At 55.7% G+C, this 26,233-nt stretch overlaps 1 protein-coding gene across 4 annotated transcripts; it reads right to left on the bottom strand.

Moving 5' to 3' along the window:
- Positions 1-564: 564 nt before the first annotated feature.
- On the bottom strand, positions 565-25,666 carry SLC45A3 (solute carrier family 45 member 3). 4 transcript variants are annotated; one of them, XM_064399125.1, is made up of 7 exons: positions 25,583-25,630; positions 25,124-25,189; positions 13,102-13,398; positions 8,863-9,246; positions 7,618-8,421; positions 3,214-3,479; positions 565-1,493 (listed from the first exon to the last, which is right to left on the bottom strand). In XM_064399125.1, exons 4-7 carry the CDS (start codon positions 9,008-9,010, stop codon positions 1,023-1,025), a joined length of 1,689 nt encoding a protein of 562 aa, XP_064255195.1. In that variant the 5' UTR covers positions 9,011-9,246; positions 13,102-13,398; positions 25,124-25,189; positions 25,583-25,630; the 3' UTR covers positions 565-1,022. The 4 variants fall into 4 exon arrangements, with proteins under 4 accessions (XP_064255195.1, XP_064255194.1, XP_064255197.1 ...); XM_064399124.1 differs by lacking the exon at positions 25,124-25,189 and having other exon boundaries at positions 25,583-25,666; XM_064399127.1 differs by lacking the exons at positions 25,124-25,189; positions 25,583-25,630 and adding an exon at positions 17,406-17,685.
- Between the last annotated feature and the right edge of the window lie 567 nt (positions 25,667-26,233).

The raw sequence follows: 26,233 nt of genomic DNA, 5'->3' as shown, positions 1-26,233 counted from the left end.
CTGATGGGATGTTCCTTGTTTTTCCCAAAACAAGGCACAGTAACTTTTCTCCTGGATGGTTTCGGATGGAGGTGGGGAAGGCCAGGAGGGCACTGGGGGTACACGTGGGCACCCCCTGGCACCACAGCCAAACCTTGGCTGCCCTGCTGCTTCTTCCCCCAGGAAATCTCTGCCAGTGCCCCATGTGCTGAAACATTGCTCAGGAAGTGGGGAAAAACTACAACAAACAGGGAGAGGAGAGGGAAAAGAGAAGGAAGGGAAAAAGGAAAGGAAAAAGGAAAAAGGAAAAAGGAAAAAGGAAAGAGGAGAGGAGAGGAGAGGAGAGGAGAGGAGAGGAGAGGAGAGGAGAGGAGAGGAGAGGAGAGGAGAGGAGAGGAGAGGAGAGGAGAGGAGAGGAGAGGAGAGGAGAGGAGAGGAGAGGAGAGGAGAGGAGAGGAGAGGAGAGGAGAGGAGAGGAGAGGAGAGGAGAGGAGAGGAGAGGAGAGGAGAGGAGAGGAGAGGAGAGGAGAGGAGAGGAGAGGAGAGGAAGAAGAAAAGGAAAAGGAAAAGGAAAAGGAAAAGGAAAAGGAAAAGGAAAAGGAAAAGGAAAAGGAAAAGGAAAAGGAAAAGGAAAAGGAAAAGGAAAAGGAAAAGGAAAAGGAAAAGGAAAAGGAAAAGGAAAAGGAAAAGGAGTGCTTGATCCCCTCCCTGTGCTGCTCCTGCTCAGAACATGACCCGTTACCACAGGGAAACCCAAAAAATTCCCTTTTCCCCCCCTGCAGGACCCCTTTGGTGCTGCTGTGCGTGCTTCCTTCTGCTGAAGGCACCTTTGGAGAGCACTTCAGGCCCTGAGGACAACGCCCCACAGCCTCTTATTTACACCTGAGATTAACCCCGTGCTGCCCCCAGCCCCACGCCCGGGGTGGCAGCACCAGCTTGGGGACAGCCAGTGCCACACGAGGCACCCCCGAGTGGCCCCGTGGGCACACACACACACACACACACACAGAGCTGGCTCTGGCACCCTCGCGGCTGCCCCGCTGTCACACGGAGCACTTGGCCACATCACCCTTGTCAAAGACAACTTTGGTTGCGAAGTAGATGGCGACCAGGCCGAGGCCAGCAGCTGACACCATGTAGGCCGTGACAGACTGGGTGAACTGCACGATGGAGCCCATGAAGAGCGAGGGCACCACCTGGGACAGGAGGAAGGCGCTGTCCAGGATGGCCAGGTCCAGGCAGATCCCCCGGGCAGGAGCCCCCAGCTCCGGCTCCCCCACCACGATCCGCAGGGAGACATCACAGGGGGAGCTGACACACAGGGCAGAGCTGGACACGGCTGCAGGGGAGGAGGAAGGTGAGGAAGAGGAGGAGGAGGAGGAGAAGAGGCTCCCAGCGTGGCCATTCTGATAAGACAGCTTCTGGCTGGAGAGCAGCCCCTTGGAGAAGGCTGGCTTCTTGTCCAGCAGAGCGGCGTCTTCCTCCTCTTTCCTCTTGAATTTATGGAGAAATACCTGTGGGAAATACCAGGGAGGTGGGTGAATTTATGAGAAATACCTGTGGGAAATACCAGGGAGGTGGGTGAATTTATGAGAAATACCTGTGGGAAATACCAGGGAGGTGGGTGAGGAAGGAGCTGGGACTCTGAAAGGTCAGTGAGGAAGGAGCTGGGAGTCTGGAGGTGAGTTAAGAAGGAGCTGGGAGTCTGAAAGTGACTGAGGAAGGAGCTGGGACTCTAAAAGGTCAGTGAGGAAGGAGTTTGGACTCTGAAAGGTTGGTGAGGAAGGAGCTGGCACTCTGGAGGTGACTGAGGAAGGAGCTGGGACTCTGAAGGTGACTGACGAAGGAGCTGGGACTCCGAGGGGGCCTTGTTTTTGTGCAGGAGAGCAAACCCAGAGCTCTGTGTGTGTTCAAGGGAGTGCCAGCCTGAGCCTGGCCCACGTGAGATGGGCTCTGGAGCCAGGCTGGCTCTTCCCCACTGGCACGGGATGCCAGGCAGCCCTGACTCACAGGGGAGCCCAGCCAAGGCTGGGCTGTGCTCAGCAGCCCAAAGCCAGCCTGGGGACAATTCCTGCTTTGTCCCCTCCTCACGGGGTGCCAAGGGACCTGCCCTGAGCCCACCCTGCAATCACCTGGGGCAGGGCAGGAGTGAAGGGCCAGGCTGCTGGCAGATCAGACACCCAGGGCAGGGCAAACAGCAACGTTGGGGTTTGTGGGGTGGGAGACTGGGAACCCACACCCAGAGCCCAGCGTGAGCAGCCCCTTCTCATCTGGGATGTTGAAAGTGCCACCAGCTGGGACACAGCAGTCCTGGGAACTCGGGGAAGGGCTCTTTTCTCAGCTCTGCACCAAACCTCAACCAAGCTGCTTCATCTGCCTGCCCAGACCCTCCTCACTCCAGCCAGGAAAAAAGAGGCAGAGGGAACCAAAATCTTTTCCTCCTCACCCTTTTTTTGCTCGCTCTGCTCACGCTGTGAGGTCTCTGGAGTGTTCCCACAGAGCATTTTCACAGCAGCAGAGCAGGGGCAGGAGAGACCAAAGGCAGCTGTGCCCTCCCTGCCTTTCCCTGCCAAGCCTTTGGCAAAGCCTGGGGAATGTGGCCTTCCCCTCCCCAGCCTGCGGAGTTTGGGTTTCACTCCATTGATAAAACATCCATGGGAGATCCCAGGCAAGCTGCAGCTCCTGCCAAGCTGAACATTCCCTCACCCCCTCCATTCTGACAGGACTCCTGGTGCCAATTGGGATGGGCTGCTCCGAAGGGTTCCTTCAATGGGAACATCTGGATGCCTGTGGGAACAACTCCCACTGGCTCCACGGCACAGCCAACCACTGCCCTTGGGATGAAAGAGCTGCTCTCAAACCACAAATTAATTCTGCATTTGCAGCACAAGAGGAACTCCCATTAATCCAGCCTGCAACTCGGGAACCTCCTAGGACTTCTCCACAAGGATAACATCTGTGGGACAGGGTTAGGAGCTTTTGTGCTGGTGTCACAAGTTTCACAAGGTTTCTTTATCTCGGAGCTAAGGGAATAGGAAGAGCTTGGGTTTTCATTTTACTGATCCTGGTGCTGTGGATGAAAACTGGAAAGCAGGTCCTGTGAGGGCTGAAAATCCTTGGGTTTTGTAGCTGGCAGAATTCACATGGGGATAACTAAACCAGACTGATTTCCCCTAAAACACAGGAAAACCAGAAAAATCTGCAGGGCCAGGCTGGCCTGGAGCAGACCCCCACCTGTTTGTCGTGGTGGTAGAGGGATGCCAGTGTGTAGGGCAGGATCTGCAGGGCAGAGAAGGTGAATCCAGTCAGGGCGGCGGAGATGGTGACCACGGTGACACTGTGGGACAGGCACATGACAAAGGCTGCCCCAGGGAAGAACACCACGCTGGCCAGGTACACTGCCCGCGTGCCAAAGTGCTTCACCAGCCGGTCCATGATTGTCGAGAAGAAGATGGAGGTGATGCACTGCAGGAAGAGGCCCAGGCTGCCCATGCGCACACCTGGGGGGAGAGGGGATGGCCACTGCCCTGGCTGCCCCGATTCACACAGCCAGGCACCCTTCTCCTGGCCCCAAAGCCCAAAAACATCATTCCCTGTGTCCCAAACCCCAAAAACATCCATATCTCAGTCCCAAATCCCAAAAACATCCTTCTCCTGGCCCCAAACCCCAAAAACATCCTTCTCTCAGTCCCAAACCCCAAAAACATCCTTCCCTCTGTCCCAAACCCCAAAAACATCCATATCTCAGTCCCAAATCCCAAAAACATCCTTCTCCTGGCCCCAAACCCCAAAAACATCCTTCTCTCAGTCCCAAACCCCAAAAACATCCTTATCTCAGTCCCAAACCCCAAAAACATCCATATCTCAGTCCCAAATCCCAAAAACATCCTTCTCCTGGCCCCAAACCCCAAAAACATCCTTCCCTCTGTCCCAAACCCCAAAAACATCCTTCCCTATCAGTCCCAAACCCCAAAAACATCCTCTCTTGGTCCCAAATCCCAAAATATTCTTCCTTCTCTGTCAGTCCTTCACCCCAAAAACATCCTTCCCTCTCAGTCCCAAACCCCAAAAACATCTTTCCCTCTCCATCAGTCCCAAACCCCAAAAACATCCTTCCCTTGGTCCCAAACCTCAAAACCTCTCCATCAGTGCTTAACCCCAAACCATCCCTCCCTCTCCATCAGTCCCAAACCCCAAAACATCCCTCCCTGTCAGTCCCAAACCCCAAAACATCTCTCCCTGTCAGTCCCAAACTCCAAAACACCCCTCTTTGTCAGTCCCAAGCCCCAAACCATCCCTCTCTGTCAGTCCCAGACCCCAAACCATCCCTCTCCATCAGTCCCAGACCCCAAACCGTCCCTCTCCATCAGTCCCAGACCCCAAACCGTCCCTCTCCATCAGTCCCAGACCCCAAACCATCCCTCTCCATCAGTCCCAGACCCCAAACCATCCCTCTCTGTCAGTCCCAAACCCCAAACCATCCCTCTCCATCAGTCCCAAACCCCAAACCATCCCTCTCCATCAGTCCCAGACCCCAAATCATCCCTCTCCATCAGTCCCAGACCCCAAACCATCCCTCTCTGTCAGTCCCAAACCCCAAACCATCCCTCTCCATCAGTCCCAAACCCCAAACCATCCCTCTCTGTCAGTCCCAAACCCCAAACCATCCCTCTCCATCAGTCCCAGACCCCAAACCGTCGCCCCCTCTGCCTCAGCCCCAAACTGCCAAGCAGAGAGCGAGGCCAGGGAGCCCAGGCAGGCTGGGCTGGCCCGGGGGGCAGAGCAGCAGCACCCCCAGACCCCAGGATGGCAGCAGGCACCCCCAGAGCCCCTCCCTGCCTCGTGGGCACCCCAGCCCGCCGTGGGAGCCCAGATGCCACGCAGCCTTTGGCAGGATGTCCCTGTTTGTCCCTTCCTCCTGCTCTTGCCCCAGGCCCTGTCACCTGCTGCTGACCCAGGATCCGTTGTTATCTGATGCCCAAGGCAGCAGCAGAACAAAGGCAAGGAGGAATTGTGCTGGAGCCAAGGTAAAGTACAGAACCTGCTCCCAGCTGCCGCATCCGGTGGCAATCCGGACCTTACCCTCTCACAAAGATCGCTCAGATTTCAGGGAATTAAAGCCATTAACTCTTTGGAGCAGGGATCATTACTCAACACATGTTTCTATGACAGGCAGCACAATGGAGGGCTGACCTGCTGGGAGCTAAACAGTGCAAGTGCTCAATAATAATTAAGCTGCCTCTAAGTTAAACAGACACCCAGCACAAAGGGGCAGTGTGCTGCAGGGCCCTCCGAGTGCAAAACCGCAGGAAGGTGCCTCCAGAATAAAATATTTGGATTAGGGAGACCAACAGAGTGGTTAGGGAGGGAGTCAAGGCTGTGGCACGACCAGCAGGCAGAATGGGCCAGCAGGCAACACCTGTGGGCAGGTGAAGGGCTGCTGGAGCAGTGTCCCAGCCTGGGGATGTGGCAGCTACAGGCTTGTGGGCAGCTCTGAGGCACTGGAGAGGGGCTGAGAGCTGGGAGAGCTGCTGGAGGGCTCCAGGAGCAGCTGGGAGGTGGGAATGTCCCAGCAGCACGGAGAGGAGCAGCAGCAAATCCCACCTCACTCCGATGGAGCACAACACCCTGCTCCCCAAGGATGGGAGCACCCTCAGCCCCCCCTGGGAAAGGAGGGCAGAGCACTGCCAGGAGGGGGCTGAGAGCTGGGAGAGCTGCTGGAGAACTCCAGGAGCAGCTGGGAGGTGGGATTCTCCCAGCAGCACAGAGGGGAGAAGCAGCAAATCCCACCTCATTCCTATGAACACAACACCCTGCTCCCCAAGGATGGGAGCACCTTCAGCCCTCGCTGGGAAAGGAGGGCAGAGCAGGGCCAGGAGCTCTCCAGCAGAGCCTGCAGACAGAGCCAGCCCCATCCTGCTCCCTGTGCAAACTTCCAGAGCCTTCTGGCACTCAGCAGCCCAGCCCCAGGCCAGGGCTGCCCTGCCAGATCCGTGCTGGAAGAACCAGGAGGTGTTTCCCAACTGTGTGCCCTGTGCCACGCTCTGGGAGCCATGGGAAAATGTTCTGTCCTCACCTAGCTGCAGAAAGCCAAGTTTGCTGTAGCTTTTTTTTGGTGTTATCAGCAGAGCTGTGCCCATCCCCAGCTCCCAGGAAACATTTCTACCCCAGGGAATGTGGCAGCAGCTCTCTGGCCACAGAGAGAGGCACAGCTTTCCCAAAAATTGTCCTGGGGAAGGCGGTGAGGAGATCAGAGAAAAGAGTGAGAAACAATTCTTATCTCCACTTGCTGCACCTGTTGTTGTGAACATGTAAAATGTGCTATGTGCTTTGTTTATCAAAGGGTGGTTTCTTAATTAGCCAATGGTGATGATGTTTGGATTGGAGGACCAATTATGTCCAGCTGTGTCTATAAAAGCAATGGGTTTCTTAATAATAGAATAATATGATAAGAGTAATAAAGTAATTGATCAGCCCTCTGTGAATCATAGAGTCAATGCTAATTATTAATTATTAATCACATATATATCCTCTGAACAGAGAGAGAGACACAGTTCTCCAAGGAAAATCCTGGGAAGCTGTGACAAGCTGTGGGAAAGTTAGAGGAAAGAATTAAAACAATTATTATCTCTCATTCTGTAACCATTGTTTATAGGTTCTCCAGAGTGTGCTATTCACAGCTCTCCAATGGGGTGAGAGGTTTTCACTTTGAGACCACTCAGGCCTCAACTTAGCAAGTCAGGCTATGAAAGTGACACCTTTTCCTGATAAACTCTTGTCCTGGATTGCCAAGCAGATTGGATTCTCTTTGCCATCTGGATGGCAGTTGTCTCCTGCTCAGGGGGCAGTTTTCCTTATCTCTTCCACACCCACTCCTCCCTTGGGGGCACATCTGCTGATAACAGGCTGTGGAATGTCCCTGCAGGGCTGATAAGAACTGCAGCATCCATGGGAGATGTGAGCCCAGAGGGAGGAGCCAAGCATTCCTACCTGGATAGAATCTGAGATTCTGGAGCACCAGCACACTGGATTCCCAGAGGAGCAGCAGCTGCCTCTTCCCCTGGATCTTCAGAGTAAGACTGCACCCTGCTACAGGATCCCTGCTCCAGCAGAACCACCCCTGACACTGCAGGAGGGCTGAGCCACAATTCCAATGGGACTGCTGCCAGCACCCTGACCCACAGGGTGTCAGGCTGTGCTCTGACTCTGTCAGTGATGTTTTGGTTTACTGCACTGTTTATTTTATATTTTTATTTTCTTCCCTGATAAAAAACTGTTATTCCTGCTCCCATATTTTTTTGCCTGAGAGCCCCTCAATTTCAAATGATAAATTATATCATATTATAATTATATAAAATATATTTATAAATTTATAAAATATATAATCTATTTATAACTGTTGAAAATATATAATCTATTTATAAATTTATAAAATATATAATCTATTTCTAAATTGTATAGAATTATAAATTATAGCAATTTGGAGGGAGGGGGTTTACATTTCCCATTTTAGGGGAGACTCCTGACTTCCTCAGCACACACCCGACTTTCCAAACCAAGACACCTGTTCTGTTTCACCTCCTGACTCCCCACTCTGAGGGCTGGAGCCTCTCCCTCCCTCCCTGACCCACTCCTCACCTTCATCGTAGTGCCGCCTGGCCTCGGTGCCCGGCTTGGCCCTGGGCACGCCGTGGTACAGCCCCTCCCCGACGAAATCCGTGTAGAACAGCATGAAGGTCATGAGCGCCATCCAGCTGCACAGCTCGGCCACGAAGAGGCGGCGGATGGCGCTGGGGACGCGGCAGCAGAGCCCGTGCAGCCGCGGGTTCAGCAGCAGGCACAGCTTCCCGGCGGCCTGCAGCGCCCGCCGGCCCTGCGCCACGCACGGCCCGCGCCGCCAGCAGCACACCGACACCGCCGGCGACGCCTCCTTGGGCACCGGGACATCGCCCTGCGCCGCCTCCTCCGTCACGAACAGCGTGGCCAGCACGCAGCCGAGGAAGATGAGGGCCAGCAGGGTGAAGAGGCAGCTCTGCTGGCCTCCCAGGTAGGGCGCCAGGAAGGCCCAGTCGATGGCGGGCAGCAGGTAGCCGATGCAGCCCCCCAGGCTGACCATGAAGGCGTACATGGAGAAGGCCTGGCGGCAGCTGTCGGGCTCCTGGAAGAGGTCGGAGAGCAGGGCCTCCAGCGGGGTGAAGCACACCTGGCCGCAGAAATCCAGCAGCCCGATGCCCACGATGAGGAAGGCGATCTCCAGAGGCCGGGGGTTGAGGGCACACAGGCTGGCCAGGCTGCTGGCGTGCGGGATGACGAAAAGGCTGAGCAGCACGCCCAGGCACAGCAGCCAGATGAAAGGTCTCCTGCGGCCGTAGCTGCTGTGCCAGTGGTCGCTGGCCGAGCCGATCAGGGGCACAAAAACCAGCCCCAGGACAGGGCCTATCCCTGGGAAAGAGACAGGGGCTGTCACAGGGACGCAGCTGGTGCCTGGGCACTCCTAAAAGGGATGTCTGGTCAGTTTGGGAGGGTTCAGTGGGTCACAGCCCCAGCAGGGATAACTCTCCCTGCTCTCACTCACCCCCCACCCTCCGGACTGCAAGGTTTAAAACAAAAAAAAAACACCTCAGAGAGGTGACAAAGCTGCCTACCCAAAACCACAGCTCACCAATGGGGTGAGAGGTTTTCACTTTGAGACCACTCAGGCCTCAACTTAGCTATGAAAGTGACACCTTTTCCTAATAAACTCTTGTCCTGGATTGCCACTGAATTGTGTTCTCAGGGTTTCTGAGTGAGAGTTTCTCCCCGCTCTCACTCACCCCCCACCCTCCAGACTGCAAGGTTTAGAACAAAAAAAAACCACCTCAGAGAGGTGACAAAGCTGCCTACCCAAAACCATGGTCATGAACTTCTCCTCCACGCCCACCTCCAGCAGCAGCGGCGGCACGTAGGTGATGCCAGCAGCCAGGCACACCTCCAGCCCGAAGGTCAGCGAGTTGACCAGCAGCAGCTGGGCCCTGCGGCTCTGGAAGGACATGCTGTCCTTGGCCCCCAGCCCTCAGTGGCACAGGGCTGTGTCCTGCCAGCTGCACAGCTCCCGGGGACGCCCCCCAGGCAAGGACTGGAGCTTCCCGTCCCGGGCTGCTGGGGAGATGCTGCTTCCCATTTCATCAACGGCAAGGAACCGTCTTTTCCTCTTCCTCTTCTTGTGGGATGTGCAGAGCCCAGCAGGGATCCCACCACAGGCTTCCCCTGCTGCTCACAGGCTGGGGTCTGTGGGGAGTTAAACACAGCGGGGAACTGGGTAAAACCAGGGGCACAGGGATGTGTCACTGCTGAAAGGGACAGTCCCCAACCCACCAGGCCAGGAGAGGTGGAAATATCAAAGTTCCATCCCTGACAGGTTTGTCCCCAAGGGATTGTGGGGTAAAACCAGGGGTACAGGGATGTGTCACCTCAGAAAGGGACAGTCCCCATCCCACCAGGCCAGGAGAGGTGGAAGGATGAAAGTTCCATCCCTGACAGGTTTGTTTCCAAGGGATTGTGGGGTAAAACCAGGGGTACACGGATGTGTCACCTCTGAAAGGGACAGTCCCCATCCTAATAGGCTGGGGAGGGGCCAGGAGAGGGGCAGGTAGAAGGATGAAAGTTCCATCCTGGCCAGGTTTGTCCCTAAGGGATTGTGGGGTAAAACCAGGGGTACACAGATGTGTCACCGCAGAAAGGGACAGTCCCCATCCCACCAGGATGGGGAGGGGCTGGGAGAGGTGGAGGGATGAAAGCTCCATCCCTGAAAAATTTATCTCCAAGGGATTGTGGGGTAAAACCAGGGGACACATGGATGTGTCACCGCAGAAAGGGACAGGCTGGGGAGGGTCTGGGAGAGGGGCAGGTGGAAGGATGAAAGCTCCATCCCTGCCAGGTTTGTCCCCAAGGTTTGTTTGTGACAGGTGAGACAGGGTTTGGGAAAACCCAATCCTGTTTTTTTTTGAGACAGGGTTTGGGAAAACCCAATCCTGCTCTCGAGGACTGATGACCTCTCTGTCCTTCTGGCCACCTCGTGGAGATGGCAGCCAGACAGAGGATTTGGGGTCTCCTCTTGCAGGGAAATCACTCACCCTAACCCTCCAAGGATCAGGGGTGTGCCTGCAGCCACACGGGCTCATCCCCAGAGGCCACCAGGGCCTGCCTGTGACCAGGACACCCCGTGCTGCTCCCAGGCTCCGGGGGAAGCCATTTCACCCAGATGCCACCTCCAGCCCGGGACGGGGCACGGAGAACAGTCGGTGCCTCCGTGGAGTTTCACAAACAAACCTGACCCACTTTAGCCTCATCTAACAGCAAATGGCAATTACCTTACTCATTAGACTGAGTCATTTATTTGCCCTGTAACTGCTCCCTTCTCCCCAGAGGCGAGAGGCCAGGGGATGGGGCCAGGGGCTGAGCAGCAGGGCACCAGGGAGCAGACGCCTCTCAGTCCCAAATGACAGAAACCCTCCAAGCTCCCCAGCACCCAGCCCAGCAGAATTTGCTAAAAACACCTGGGGGAGGTGGCCTGGTGAGACCAGTGCCCCCCGAGCCCTCCCTGCCCTCCATCACAGCACAGGTGTGTGCAGACAGGTACGGACCACAGAGTTTTGTCACTTTTCTCTCTCTCTGTGTCACCATCAGCTGATAACCCACGAGGGGAAGGCTGGCAGGGTGGGGGTGAGGCTCAGCCATCACTCCATCACTTCCTCACTGCAGGAAAGTGCCACTCCTGAGCTCACGAGCTGCCAGTGCCACTCAATAAATACGGATTATTCCCCTTTGGGGACCCTGCACTTCCCCTCAACTGTCACACAAGATCCCTCCTTTCAACAACCGCCTCGCCCAAGGTCGAACAGCAAACAAAGGGGGAACGGTTTTGCTTTAATCACCAGAGGCAGCTTCAAAGGAAGCCCGGGCTGGGCTGAGCATCCCTTCAGCCCAGGAAGCGCCGGGGGCAGCGCCCACCTTGCTCAGATGTGGGTTCCACACAGGATGTGTCAGCCCAGCTCGGTCAGGGGGCCCAGCTGGAGCCCAGCCCCGCGATGAGGAATTTCAGCTCCAGCAGCTCCCAGAGTCACAAGGAAAATTAACCAAGAGACTCAGACCTCAGGGGGGGATGGAATGTCCACTGCCTGCTGTGATCGGGGTCTGGAGAACTCAGGGAGGGGGAGCTACCCCAAAAGAAACCCCAAACACCCAGTGACAGATGCCTCAAAGATTAAAAGTTGCTTTCTTCCCTTTCACTGCTGTGGCAGAGCACTGGGGAGGCAGCAGGGGTCTGTGCATTGCCTGAGAATTCCAGTTGGGAGGCAGAGCTGGATTTCTTATCTGCAGGTAGGAACAGACCTCTCCTCCCCCTCCACACCCTCCCAGGGCTTCAAGGAGAAAATAAATCCCTGAAGCAATCAATAATCATGAACAGCCAGAGATGAGAAGTCTCAACTGCAATAAAGCCGTAGATAAAATTGCAGCAGATGAACTTTCCTGTTTGAGCTGAACTTCCTCCCAGTACCCATTCATTACTCTGTTCATTTCCCCCACAGAGCAGAGACAGGGAATTGTGCTGGGCAGGGGAATGTCCTGCACGGCTGATTTGTGAGGCAGGGGCTGGGGAAGGGAGGTTGGGAGGCTCGGGGAGCCAGGACTCACCTGCAGGTGCTCCCTGAGCCCAGCCCAGGCGCTCAGCAGAGGCTGCTGCAGGGTTTGCAGGGCAGCAGAGGTGGAACCCAGCACAGGTTTGGTTTCAGGGCCCTCCCTTTCTGCTGATAACAGTTATTGTCACCGTGCCACTCCTGTGCCCGGGCCCCTCGCTGAGCCTGAGCAAACACTGCTGGCACCCCCTGACAGGTGCTGCCCTGAGGAAACCCCAGCTCTGGGCTCACACCTGAATTTTGCCAAAAAAACCCCCTGATATTCACATTTATCACCCTCCTTTGCTGATCTGCTGGTGCTCCAGCAGGGATTTAGCACGTGGGGTTGGTATTTTGTTTTTAAAGGCAGCAAGATGTCCCTGCAGCTTTGCTGGCCCCGAGTGACAGCCCCAGCAGCAGCAGGACCAAACACCCTCTCCTCAAACCCCTGATCCAGTCCTTCCCAGGGGGGTTTATCCCCTGGATTGTGCTGCTCTGGTGTGGAAGGAGTCAGGAAAATCCATTCCCAGCTTGGAGATGCTGGTGGAACAGCAGGATTTCACTCACCCAGGGGAGCTGGCAGCACCCTGCCCATCCCAGAGGGGCTTGGGGACCTTCCCCAGCCCCACGGGGGCAGCTGGTGCAGGTGACACTGGCACTTCTCACCCTCCAGCCTCATTTCCCCAAATTCCCACAACAGGAACAGGGTTGGAGCACCTTGACAAGGACAACAGCAGTGCCCAAAAAGGGATTTTTTGAGGTTTCCAGCCCTCAGGAGCAGAAGGGAGCCACATGTGGGGCTGTCCCACAGCTGCTCCCAGAGCTGGCGTGCCATGGGACATCAGCTGCTGCTCTTCCTCCTCCCTCCCCAGGAGAGCCAAAGCATCTCAAATCCCTTTTTCTTTTAAAAACCCAAACCATCTCAAACCCACGGCTCTTTTAAAAAAACCCAAACCATCTCCAACCCACAGCTTTCTTGTAAAAAACCCAAACCATCTCCAAAGCCACGGCTCTCTTTTAAAAAACCCAAACCATCTCAAACCCACGGCTCTCTGCTTTGCTTTTAAAAAAAACAAACCACCTCCAAAGCCATGGTTTGCTTTTAAACCTTTCTGGTTTGCTTTTAAAGCTTGCAAACCCAATTTTTCCTGCCCTTTCCCTGCAGAGAAACAGCAGATCAACTCCCAGAGCTGCCTCACCTGGCAGCCAGGTAGGAGGGCGGGTCCAGGGCAGGAGCAAAGCTTTGCTGGACAAAGGCAGAGAGGGAGAAGCCAGGGAAGCTTTTAGGAAAAATCACCTGGAAAAGGTGGATGTGCAGGCAGAGATGGACACACACAAAGAAGCCTCTCCTCCTCCCAATCTCCTAAATCTTCCCAACACAGGGTCTTAGAGGGAATCACATCTCAGCAGTGCTTAGAGTGAAGAGGGAGGGCTGGTTGTTTTAAAAATAAAATGTAGGTGTACTTACCTGGCAGAGAAAAACTCATTTATTCCTGGAAGAATCCATGTCCTGCTACTCCATAATCTCTGCTGCTGGTGCAGAGGGACCAAGAGATGATGTTGGATGTGGCTGCAGGCTTTGATTTGTAGTGGTTGTGCACCTCCTCCACAGCTCAACAGACAGCAGTGACCAGACAGCAGGGAATTTGGTTCAGGGTGAGGATGCTGAGGCACTGGAATAGGTTTCCCAGAGAAAATGTGGCTGCTCCATCCCTGGAAGTGTCCAAGCCCAGGCTGCAGCAGCCAGGGATGGTGGAAGGTTTCCCTGCATGTGGCAAGGGGTGGAACAAAATGAGATTTAAGATCCCTTCCAACCCCCAAACCATTTGATTATTTGATTATTAATTATTCCTGACCTGCCAGGGCTGCCTCATTCCCTTAGGAAAGGAAATCCCTTGGCTGAGGTGGGGCTGCTCCAGCCCAGCAGTGCCCAGGTGATTCAGATCCTCACCCTCCCCGCCCATGAATGGCACCAGAGAGAGGGGCAGGCAAACAGCTCCCATTCACAGCCCCAGCGTGACATTCCCAACCTTCCGAGGGGCTCTTTATGAATTCCCTGAAGCCCTATGGAAGAAAGGGTGGCACAGAGCTCAAGGGGAGAGAGCTCAGAGCAGCCAGAGTCTTTCACAGCTATCAGTGTCCATTCAGCGCCGCTGAATGGGAAATGCACCATGGAGAATAGCTCTGGCAGGCTCCTGGAATGGAATGGAACACTCACCTGACCTCTCCTGACCCCCTCCCGGCCCTCCTCCCCTCCCAAATCTCCTTGACCCCATTCACAGCCCGGGGAGGGGAGAAGGGCGATTGATTTGGGCTCTCTGAATTAACCCCGCGTTTCCTTGGAGCCCCGGGGCTCCATGCTCAGGGAAAGAGCAGCAGCCTGGAAATCCCCTCAGGAGTTTGGGGTTCCCTCCCTCGACCCCAGGGCAGAGCCAGGGTCTGAGTCCATGGAGTCACAGAAGGGCTGTTCCTGTGACATCCCCAGCTTCCCCAGGGACACCCTTGGATTTGGGGGACAGTTCTCTCCTGCCTCGCTGGAACCTCTGCACCCCCCTACGAGGGATCCTGCTGCTCCCAGGGCCAAAATCCTGAGTCCTTCAGGGCACAGAGGGGTCCCTGGCACAGACACACAGCCGAGGGCACCTCCCACAGCCCAGAGGGAATGCTGGCAGCGTGGAGGAAGCTCTGTCCTGCCTGCCCTTCACCCTCAGAGCTCACCCTGCAGGGATGCTCTGACCCCATCCCAGAGCTCTGTCCCACAGCCTGCACCTCCTGGGGCACAGGAACTGCCCCTGCCAGGAGCCTTCCTCCCAGCAAAGAGCAGCCAGCTCCAGCCAGGCCTCCTCCTCCTCCTCCTCCCGTCCCAAACTGGAGCCCCCTGTGACTTGACGGGGTCAGCAGAGGCCAGGCTGACACTGGGGCAGCTCTCTGGGGGACAGGCGTGAGCCCAGGGCCATGGCAGGGCCAGCACGGGCAGCTTTGCCCCCGGGCATCCATGCCAGGAACACAGCCAGGAGCTGGGCACTGCTGGAGCTGGGAACAACGGGAGCTGGGCACTGCTGGAGCTGGGAACAACGGGAGCTGGGCACTGCTGGAACTGGGAACAACAGGAAACGGGAGCTGGGCACTGCTGGAGCTGGGAACAACGGGAGCTGGGAACAACTGGAGTTGGGCACTGCTGGAGCTGGGAACAATGGGAAATGGGAGCTGGGCACTGCTGGAGCTGGGCACTGCTGGAGCTGGGCACCCCCAGTCCTGCAGCCAGCAGGAGCCAGGGCTGCTGGGATGAGCCTCCCCTCACCAGGAGCACCCCAAAGGTGAGTTCAGGTCAGGGTGATGGGGTGAAAAGCCCAGCTCAGCTGCACAGGGATCTCCAGCCTGGGCTGGGATTTGTGCTGGTGCACAGCGGGGTCTGGCAGCGCTTTGCCCACTCAGGACTGGCATCTCCTCACCGAAGTTCATCAAGCAAAACCTCCTCAACACAGCCAAAAGCAGCAGCACTGCAGTCCCCGAGCCTCAGCCCTCGTGGTCACGCTCCCCTGAGCAGTGTCAGGTCTGCTGCAGCAGCTCCAGACCTCCAGACAAGCTTGGCTGGCTCCACAGCAGAGCCACAGCTTTGTTTTGCTGCTGCACGACCCGGGCTCTTGCTTTTATTCATGAGAGGAGCCCCCGTTCCGGAGCAGGAGGGGAAATGAGATGATCTGCTTCTGCTTTTCACTCATTTCTGCTGTTTAAAGACTGTGCCCATCACCCCTGGCACTTGATCCAAATCAACCTCTCCCCCGGGCCTTTCTTCTCTGCTTATTATTATTTTTTTTTTTTAAAGCAGAAGAATCAAAATGTAAATTCAACTGGAAAGGGGGAAAAAATAAGCCCCCTCCAGGTGCCCCCTTCTCCTCGGCGTGGGGACGGGCACAGATTATATCCAGCACCACATGACCAGGGCCTGTATTTATGTGTCAGAGTGTAAAACCCACCCTGCTGAGCTGCCTTTTCTCTGCCTGGGGCTGGGGGCTTCTGCTCTGCGTCTCCTCCAACAGCCCCACAAAGGGGATTAAGGAGAGCCCCTCAGCCCTGCAGAGTAATCCATCAAATTATCCCTTGTTGGCGTTGCTGTCCTCTTCAGGGGAAAAAGAAAAAAAAAAAAAAAAAAAAAAAAGAAAAAAGCCCTCCAAAAGCTTTTAAAGGCACTGAAATTACACTTGAGCCTGAAACACTCCACCCAGCTGCTGGAGCCCACAGCACAATGGGCTGGTTGTGAAGGGGACCCGGGAAGTGAGGAGCAAGGAAAAAGAGACAGACACTTAAAAAGGGCAGCGGCCTCCCCAGGGCTGCAACGCCAACAGGTGCTGCAGAGCCTGCAGCACATCCAGGGCCTGCAGCACACCCAGGGCCTGCAGCACACCCAGGGCCTGCAGCACACCCAGGGCTGCAGCACACCCAGGGCTGCAGCACACCCAGGGCCTGCAGCACACCCAGGGCCTGCAGCACACCCAGGGCCTGCAGCACACGCAGAGCCTGCAGCACACGCAGAGCCTGCAGCACACGCAGGGCCTGCAGCACACCCAGAGCCTGCAGCACATCCCCAGGGCTGCAGCACATCCCCAGGGCTGCAGCACATCCCCAGGGCTGCAGCACATCCCCAGGGCTGCAGCACATCCCCAGGGCCTGCAGCACATCCAGAGCCTGCAGCACATCCCCAGGGCTGCAGCACATCCCCAGGGCTGCAGCACATCCCCAGGGCCTGCAGCACATCCAGAGCCTGCAGCACACCCAGGGCCTGCAGCACACCCAGAGCCTGCAGCACATCCAGGGCCTGCAGCACATCCCCAGGGCTGCAGCACACCCAGGGCCTGCAGCACACCCAGAGCCTGCAGCACATCCAGAGCCTGCAGCACATCCAGAGCCTGCAGCACACCCAGGGCCTGCAGCACACCCAGGGCCTGCAGCACACCCAGGGCCTGCAGCACATCCAGAGCCTGCAGCACATCCAGAGCCTGCAGCACACCCAGGGCCTGCAGCACATCCAGAGCCTGCAGCACACCCAGAGCCTGCAGCACACCCAGAGCCTGCAGCACATCCCCAGAGCCTGCAGCACATCCCCAGAGCCTGCAGCACATCCCCAGGGCCTGCAGCACACCCAGAGCCTGCAGCACACCCAGGGCCTGCAGCACACCCAGAGCCTGCAGCACATCCCCAGAGCCTGCAGCACATCCCCAGGGCCTGCAGCACACCCAGAGCCTGCAGCACACCCAGAGCCTGCAGCACACCCAGAGCCTGCAGCACACCCAGCCCTGCAAGGCTGCCCGGGCACCCCAGCCGCCCACCGAGAGGGAATTTGGGGTGCTGGGATGGGTTTGCTGTGCCCTGATGGCCCCGTGGACACATCCTCAGCAGAGGTGAGGCTTGCAAAGGGCTGCATTTGTAAAGGAGAACCCAAATTGTTCCTGTCACCCCCTGTCCTCACTGTCCCCAGAGCCCTGGGACTGCACAGCCCCTCAAACCCCAGCAGGACTGTCCAGGACTCGGGGTACCTCCACCAGTGACCCCAAACCAAACCATACTCACCAAAACCCCGGGAACACCCAAAATCTGCTTTTTCTCCTCTGCAGCCCCCTGAAGTGCACAGGAGCTGCTGTGCTGCTCCTCAGCACCCCGCTTTGAGGGCTGAACCCTCCCTCTCCACCAGCCCTGCCCGAGCAAGCACGTGGGATTCCCTGGCTCTGCACGGCTGAAATCTTCTGGGGAAAATTCCCAGCAAAAAGTGCTTACCCCAACAAACTGGAGCTGGGAAAAGAGAAGAGCAAAGCAGTGCTGGTGGCACCCAGAGCACCCACAGGGCCAGCTCAGCACCGAGCACCCCGACACAAAACCCGAGTTAAAAAACCCCCAGTGCTGAGTGACAGCATTTCCCCATGTGTCACAGGGAGGGGACAGCAGCCCTCACTGCTCTGCTCTTGTGAGCCCTCCTCTCTGCTCACAGGGCTGGGAAAATGGGAAGTGAAACTGCAACTTCTCCTTTGCAGCTGGAGCAGAAGTGCTGAGGGGACATTGAGCCCTGGGCAGGCCGGCTCCGGCTCCTCGGGGCTTCCAGGAGCTCTGCCCCATCACTCTTTCCTGGCTTCATCTGGAGAACGACAGTCACGGGGCCGGAGGAGCCTCAGGAGTGGCTCTGGGGTGGAAAGGACAGCTCTGGTGGCTGAGCAAACCCAGGGGCCACAGCAAGGCCCCTGGACACGAGGCTGCAAATCCTGGGATGTGGAGCAGCTCCTGGTGGAGTTTTAGGGGGGATGAGGGGTGTCCCTGACCCCAAACTGTGCCCACACAGGGGTCAGATGCATTTCACCCCAGCAGGAGCCACCAGCACCCAAACTGAACCCCAAAACTGAACTCCAGCTTTTGCCAGGAGCCTGTCCCTCAGAAGAAAATGGGAACAACCCAAACTCCACACATCCTCCAGGCACACCATTCCAGAGCCCCTCTGGCTGCAAATTTTGGGAGCCTGACCTCGTGCTCTTCCTCACAGGAGGCACCTGGAGGCCTTCAGCAACCACAGGGTGCTTAGGCCACCCCTCCATGGCCATTTTCTGCCCCACAATCCTGGTTATTCGTGTCCCTGCCCGAGAAGCTGGATGCTAACAGACCCCTCTGACCTCCCCCGGCAGGTTGGGGGGTTTCTCCCTCTCTGTTTTCTGTCTGTAAAATGAGGTCATGGCTTTGAAGGAGACAAAAGAGCCTTTGCAGGGTGAGGAACAGCCCCGGGCCAGCTGGGAGAGCTGAGCCCCATCACTCACAGCCCAGGGACAGCCAGGCTGTGCCCAGAGCTCCAAACACCCCCCTGTTGTCCCTGGCATGGCAAGGGGCAGGGGGAACGTGCAGAAAGGAGGGAATGAAGCAAAACTCCCTAAATATTTTAAACTGGGAGCTGCTCTGAGCTCTCCTTGTCCCCACACTGAGTTTCACCCTCCCAGTCTGGCCATGGAGGGGAGTTTATGCCAATGGTCCAAGGGATTTTCTGTCACATCCTCTGCCAGAGGGGAAGGTGTGCAGGGAATAATGGGAATTTTCTGGGCTGTTTTAAGGGTAAAACCAACAGCTCAGAGCTGCAAAAAAAGCAGTTTCACGTGCCTGGGGTAGCAAAAGCTGCCCAGGCTCTGCCTGCACATCAACCCTGGGGGTTAATGAGGGCCTCAGATCGCTGCTGGAGCACAGGGAGGCTTCTCCTTATCGTGACACACCAGCCACGAGGCCTGGGCCTGAAAACTGCAGATTCCACAATTTTATTTTTGCCCGATAATTGCAAAGATAAGGAGCAATCAGATTTTTTTATTTTCTGAGGCAGATAAGTTTCACTGGAAGGTCTTGATGGAGAACTTGAGAAGCTTTTTCCTTTCCCCCCTTCTCACTATCACTTTAATGTGCCATGGACTCACAACATGCAGGGGTTTAACATTCACCAAAACAAACAGAGCAGTGAGGAATATGTGGAAGGGAAATTTTCCACTTTTTTTTTTTTTTTTTTTTAAAAAAAAACAAGGCTCAAAGCTGCCATTTCTACAGGAGGTGGATGGAGTGAGGCATTTTTACCACCCCCTCACTCCCCACCCAAACAGGAACCTCACTTCTATTTTAACTCCTGGAAAGAGCATCAGCCCTAAATAAATTAATAGCTTTTTACTAATTAGGCATGGGGTTCAAGTTCAAAGCTGCCTGGGTTTTGCAGAGCCCTGTGAGCAGGGCTGCTGAGGGGTTTTGGGCACAGGGCACAAGGGGAGCCCAAAAGAAAGAGCTCTGAGAGCTGAAATTTCTCTGTGTTTGCTGTTGAAAACAGGAATGGAAGTTTGTGCAGCAAACATTGAGCAGGATTTTCTCTTCATGCCAGGCTGCCTCTTGCCATTATTTGCTGGGGTAAAGTTCAGAGAGCCACAATTGAGGCCCAGAGATCTCTGATATTCCTGCAGCGTGCCCTGGGCACACGGCCAGGGCACCTGGGGCTGGCACCCAGCACCTGCCTGGGCCGGGCTGGCAGTGCCACCGGGCATCCAGAGGGACAGCCACACTCCCTGCCTTGCCCAAAGGGCTCATCTGTGGGATGTGGATTTGTAGAGAGCTCTCGGGACCTGACAGAAGGCCCACACAGTATGGATTTGTATGTAAACTTTATGGAATAGCATCTACAGCATGGTGTGGCAAAAAGCTGACAGGCCAAGAAATGCTTAGAGGGTTTTTTAATTAGGAAATTTTAACTTGTGATGGTGTGAATTAGAACACCTGTATTATCTCACCCTTCTCATAAGACTGAAAACTGAATAAAAGTTTTTAAAACACCATCTCTGGGTCAGGAAGGGCTGAATCCAACACCCATCCTCTGGGTCAGCCCTGGGATGGCTGGGAGGGTCTGGGCAGCACAGGCACGGCCTGCTTGGAGACCCCCAGATGAAAGAGCCCCTGTGGAATCACCTCCCCAACAGCACATCCTCCAGCCAGCATGGAGGCACCTCAAGCACTGGGGCTGCAGGAATCTCCCCTGAGACAACATCCATGGGCTAGAAAGATTTAATAGCTGGGAAGTGTCCGTCCTTCCTTCCCTCCAGCTACCCCCGTGCCATTCCTGCGCTCTCCTCTGGATTTGCACGCTCAGAGCCTCTCCAGCCCCTCTCTGCACCTTCCAGGCCCATGAACTGCTCACTGGGCCTTGGCCAGGCACAGCAGCCTTTTGTCCCTGTGCTGTTCCAGCTGCTCCTGCCACCCCAAGAGTTTGTCACCAGCGTTCCCAACGGGAATTGTCACCAGCACTCCCAATGGGAACTGTCACCAGCACTCCCAACGGGAATCATTTGTCACCAGCATTCCCAACAGGAATTGTTTGTCGCCAGCATTCCCAAATGCACAGGAATTGTCTGTCACCAGTGTCCCCAACAGGAACCGTTTGTCACCCACATTCCCAAGAGGAATGGTTTGTCACCTACATTCCCAAACACAGAGGAACCGTTTGTCACCAATGCTCCCAAACATACAGGAATCATTTGTCACATTCCCAACAGGAATCGTTTGAGACCAATGTTCCCAAAGGCACAGGAATGGTTTGTCACCCACATTCCCAACAGGAATTGTTTGTCACCCACATTCCCAAAGGCACAGGAATGGTTTGTCACCAATGTTCCCAAATGCACAGGAGCTGTTTATCACCCACATTCCCATCAGGAATCATTTGTCACCAACACTCCCAAATGCACAGGAATCATTTGTCACCTACATTCCCAACAGGAACCGTTTGTCACCAACATTACCAACAGGAATTGTTTGTCATCCACATTCCCAACAGGAATCGTTTGAGACCAATGTTCCCAAAGGCACAGGAACTGTCTGTCACCCACATTCCCAAAGGCACAGGAACTGTCTGTCACCCACATTCCCAAAGGCACAAGAATTGTTTGTCACCCACATTCCCAAAGGCACCTCTGCAGCCTGGCAGAGCAGTGGCCACACAAAGCCCTGCCCTGTCCCGAGCCGGTACCTGGCACCACAGCCCGCTGCCACTGTCCCCTCCTTGTCCCTTTGTGCTCCACTCGGGGTTTATGAGCCATGCCGACCGCCAGGGAAGCGCTCCCCCGTGACCACAACAATCCTTTATTCTCTGTGCACAGCTCCCAGGGCAGTTTGGGAATTTGTGCCAGAGCCCAGAGCGAGGTAGGCAGTGCTCCCAGGGAGAGCTGACGGGACACACCAGCTCTGGAGGTGACCAAAAACCACTCTGGGTATCAACTGCAGTGACCCCACAGCCCTGGGAGAGAGGGAGGACAGGAAAACACCCTGGAGCAGTGGCAGATCCAGCCCAGCGTTCCCAGACCCATGGAAAAGGCACAAAATCACCATCAGGGTAAAATCACTCACAAGGTCCAGCTAAAGTGGAAGGGTTTGGTCACACCCACCTCAAATCCCACCCAAGAGCCAGCTCTGCTCATTAATCCTAAATTAAGAACAGGGAATTGGGATGCAAATCAGCACCAGAGCTGAGGTCTGAGCCTCACCTCAGCCTCTTCATGCAGCAAGTCAGATCCCAGCAGGATTCACTCCTAATGTTTGGCAAGGAAAGTGTGATCCAGGGATTTTCTTGCATGCCCCATTTCACCCAAAGTCTCAAGCCATAAATCTAAAGCAGGATTTCGGTGCTGCCCACAACTCTGTGCACATTATCCCTGGAGCTGGCTCCAGCCTGCTCCGTGAGAACATTAATGTCTTCTGAGTGCTGACAACCTGCACGGATTTGAGTCACTGCACTCATTATATTTCTGTTTTTCCTGAAGTCCCAGCTCCTGCAGACAAACCACCACAGAGAACTCCAGCTCCCAACAAAACAAAGGGTTTTTTGGGGAAAAAAACCCCCAAAACAACTCCTTTGATTGAAGGGAAAAAGCTTTCACACCTCACAAACCAACCCCAGCGCCAGGCATTGTTTTATTTCCAAATAAACCTCATCACTTTGCCAGAGGCCATCCTTAAACCTCCCGAGTATTCCAGCCCTGGCCAGGATGAGAATTCATCTGCAAGCCACCAAAAGCTGGCTCTGAAATCCCCAGATCAACAACCCACAAGGCTTCCCTGGGTGAAGGACAGGGCCAGTCCTTGGGATGTGGACTAAGAGCATTTTCTTTTAGCTGAGAGGAGGAAAAAGGGTTCAGAGCAGCAAATCAGGCACCTGCTCCTTGCTGTGTGTGTTCCAGCCCCCAGACAAAGGAGCCTTTGGGACCACATTCCTCCTTATTTTGCCAGACAATATTCACGGGGGTCTGTTTCTCCTCTTCTGCAAGGCTGGCAAAATGTTAAGCAAATATTTGGGAACGGCGAGAGGAACTGACATTTTAGGATATGAAAACAAGGAGGAAGGGCACAAACTGGGGGGACCTCCAAGGAACAGCACACGGACAAACAGGGATGAAATGGTGGCCTCAGAGCCCCACTCTCAGCTTTGTTTTCTCAACAAGCAACCCCACAGCTCAGTGGGTTGGGCACATCAGCAACTTGTGCAGCTCCAGGACACAGGATCAGCCTCTTCCAGCAGCGAGGAGCAACAGCAGCCCAAGGAACAGCACAGGTTTCACACCATCAGTGAGAGATAACCAAACACTGGGGCACAGAACTGCTAAATTATCCTGTATTTTTCCTATATCCCTGTTCTTTTCTTTATGGTGAGTTGTGCAGATCCACACTTGACTGCCTTGCAGGGATGGTTTTAAAACTTCCCTGTGCTTCTGAAAAGCCAGGATTCCTCCCTGAGGGTCTCCATCCTCTTCCTCAGCTGAGCTGGGGGTCCTGCTCTCACATGGACAGGCTGGATGTCTGATCTTCAGCAATCAGAAACCAAGAAATCAGCACTGAGGAGAGCTGACAGCTGCTCACCAGCTTCTCATGACTCCCCTGCTCCACACTCAGCTTTAATCACGGGTTGAACCCGGCTGAGGGGTCACAAGACTTGCCAGGGTGGCTGTTTGGGCTGGGCTTTAGCTACCAGGAGCTGTCCTAGGCTGGCTGCCCACCATCAGCTGATGGAATTCTTTCCAAACAGAGGAAATCCAGCCCATTTTGGGTTCTGTATCCATCCCTGCTGCTCCTGACAAGGCTGCACACCTTCACTCCCTGCTGACCCCAAGCACCACCTCCCATCCCTCACTCCTTTCCCTCCTGGCTCCCTCGGAGCCTCAAATCCATCAAAAACCTCCCCAGATTTCACCCAGCCGAGCCAAGCTTTGCTTTGATGTTGCCTCATCCATGCTGAGGAGACACAACTCATTAAAGAGCACCCAAAGCAGCCCCCAGCAGCCACTCCTGGGGGACAAACACAAACTCAGAGCTCTGATTTTAAGGATTCCCACACTCTGGAAGGCTCAGCCATCCCCTCTGTGACAAAAGCACTGCAAACCTCCGAAGGGAGTAAATCACAGGAGGAAAACAGACCCTGAGCACAGCACCAAGGTGATTTTGTATTTTTATTTTTAAGAGCCTGCACTCCCAATGCCACCAAGAGGCACAAGAGCCCAGCCATCTCCCTGAGCTCCGTGCTGAGGCTTTGGCTGAAGAGAAAAGAGACGAAACTCAGGGAGAAAAAACCAAAACACCCCTCCTCCCCCTCCCCAGCACTGCCACTTGAGTGCTCCAGCGAAATAAACAGTTTGGGGAAAAGGTTACCAAGAGTTTATGCTAAACATCATTTCCTAGGGACTCTGGGGAAGATGAAGTAGACCCGGGGCTGAATTTTTTAACTCAGGGATCAGGCCGGTGATTCCAGCCTCTCCCAGCACAGACATGGCCAAAAATCTGCTGAAAAAAAAAACGGATTTTGCTCCTTTTTGCTGCTGGAGCACGTGGAGGCACCACAAGTGCTCCCAGGGGATGGTGCTGGTTCTGCTCAGCCACCACCCTCCAACCTGGGGGTTCACTGGGACCTCGAGGACACAGCACCCACAGAAGTCACCACAAAGTCCCTATTTGTACGGGAATATCCCCAAAGCAGCCACAGCAAGGAGAATTTCCTCCCTAAATCCAGGGATTTATATCCCCTGTAAAGCTCTTATTTAATTTGCTGTTAATTCTGGAGATTCTTTTTATCCATATCAAATTTCTAATCCTTTTTTTTTTTCACTCCCAAATCCCATCAGCCAAGCACTCTGGGCTTCCACGATGTTCTGTGGCAATAAAATCCAGAGTTTGAGGCACAGCCTGGAATCCCAGGGCTGGCAATCTGGCTCCAGTGCCACTCCCCACCACGGGAAGCAGCTCTGGACGATGCCAGAAAGTTCAGGCAGCATCAAATATTAAAAAAAAAAAAAAAGAAAAAAAAAGAAAAAAAAAAGAAAAAAAAAAGAAAATTGCAGGTGGGGTGAATAATAGAAAAGGTTTCAAGGCTGGTACATGTTTTTCAGGAGTGTCTGCATGACTTCAGTGCCCAGGTCATTTGGGTACTTTTGAAGTTCTTACTCATGTTCTATTTCTATAAATTCGGAGATATTCTCATGTTACACACATAAAGGCTGCTCTCCTGAATCACATCTACAACCAGAACAGGGCAAAAATGGGATTTTGAGCCTGGCCACTTTCTCTGGAGTCGAACAGGTCCAGGTGAGCAGCAGGAAAGCTGCTTCCCTTCCAATTCTATGTTTGTTTGTAACATAAAAATGGAAATGGAGCATCTTGCCAGGTCTGGCCATCACCAGCATAAAATTAATAAATTCATTTTAGTGCTTCTCCCTTCCTCCTAAAGCTGTCATCCGTGGGAAGACAGACGAGTCGGGTAGTTTATGTTTATCATAAACAACTCCAGCGCTTTACCACCACAACCTCGAGCGCTGCCGAAGCCAGGAATCCCTGGAATTATCCCCAGCACGGCATTTAGCGACGGCTCGAGGCAGCAGAGCCGGAGGGGAGGCACCGAACCCAAACAGCACCGGCGGCAATGAAAACTCCCCCAGCTCGGATTCCCGGGATTCACCGACCTGCCCCGCGATCCTCAGCGCTCCTGCGGGTCCATCCCGGGAATCCTGGAAGCGGCGCGGGGGAACCTGCCGGGATGCGGAGCTGGGGGAGCGCTCGGGAGGGCAGCGCAGCCTCCAGCCCCACCTGCGGCCGCTCCCGCTCCGCTTTATTTTTGTTTTCCCGCAGCAGCATCACCCCCGGAGCGCTTCCTCCTCCTCCTCCTCCCCCGGGCAGCGCCGCTGTCCCGGCCGGGCAGCGCTCGGTGCTGGCAGCGGCTGCAGGCGCGGACAGAGCCCCGAGAGCCGCGCGGTGCGCCCGGAACCCGCCGGGGACGGCAGCGGGAGCGCATCCCGGCACGACCAGCGGCATCCCGGGGCAGCCGCACCGCATCCCCGCCCGCGCATCCCCCCGGCCCGGCCCGGCCCGGCTCGGTTCGGTTCGGTCCAGCCCCGTGCCCCGTGCCCCGTGCCCGGCCGTACCTGCACACAGCCGCACTCGCCGCCGCCCGCGCCGCCGCCGCCGTTTAAACGCGCAGGTTGGGCCGCAGGGCGCATGCGCTGCCGCGGGCGGAGCCCCGGGCCGCCCCCCTCCCTGACCGCGGCCAGCTCCGAGCGACAGCGGGCCCGGTGCGCTGCGGGAACAACAGCCCCGGTTCCCGCAGCCCCGCGGAGACAACGGCCCCGATCCCGTAGTCCCGTCCCCGCACCCTGCGCCGGGATAACAGCCCCGTTCCCACAGTCCAAATCCCACATCTCTGAGGGCAAACCCCTCCGGTAGAGCAGCCCCGTTCCCCGCAGCCCTCTCTGTGAGAACAGCCCCATTCCCGCATCCTCAGCCCCGCAGACCCCACGGGAGAACAGCCCGGTTCCCTCAGTCCCGTTCCCTCAGCCCGGTTCCCTCAGCCCCGTTCCCTCAGTCCCGTTCCCTCAGCCCGGTTCCCTCAGCCCCGTTCCCTCAGCCCCGTTCCCTCAGCCCCGTTCCCTCAGCCCGGTTCCCTCAGCCCCATTCCCTCAGTCCCATTCCCTCAGCCCGGTTCCCTCAGCCCCGTTCCCTCAGCCCCGTTCCCTCAGCCCGGTTCCCTCAGCCCCGTTCCCTCAGCCCCATTCCCTCAGCCCCGTTCCCTCAGCCCC

This window comes from Passer domesticus, chromosome 25, assembly GCF_036417665.1.
Source record: "Passer domesticus isolate bPasDom1 chromosome 25, bPasDom1.hap1, whole genome shotgun sequence".
Lineage (NCBI taxonomy): Eukaryota > Metazoa > Chordata > Aves > Passeriformes > Passeridae > Passer > Passer domesticus.
Note: the sequence above shows the minus strand (reverse complement) of the source record. Positions and strands in the feature narration are given on the sequence as shown.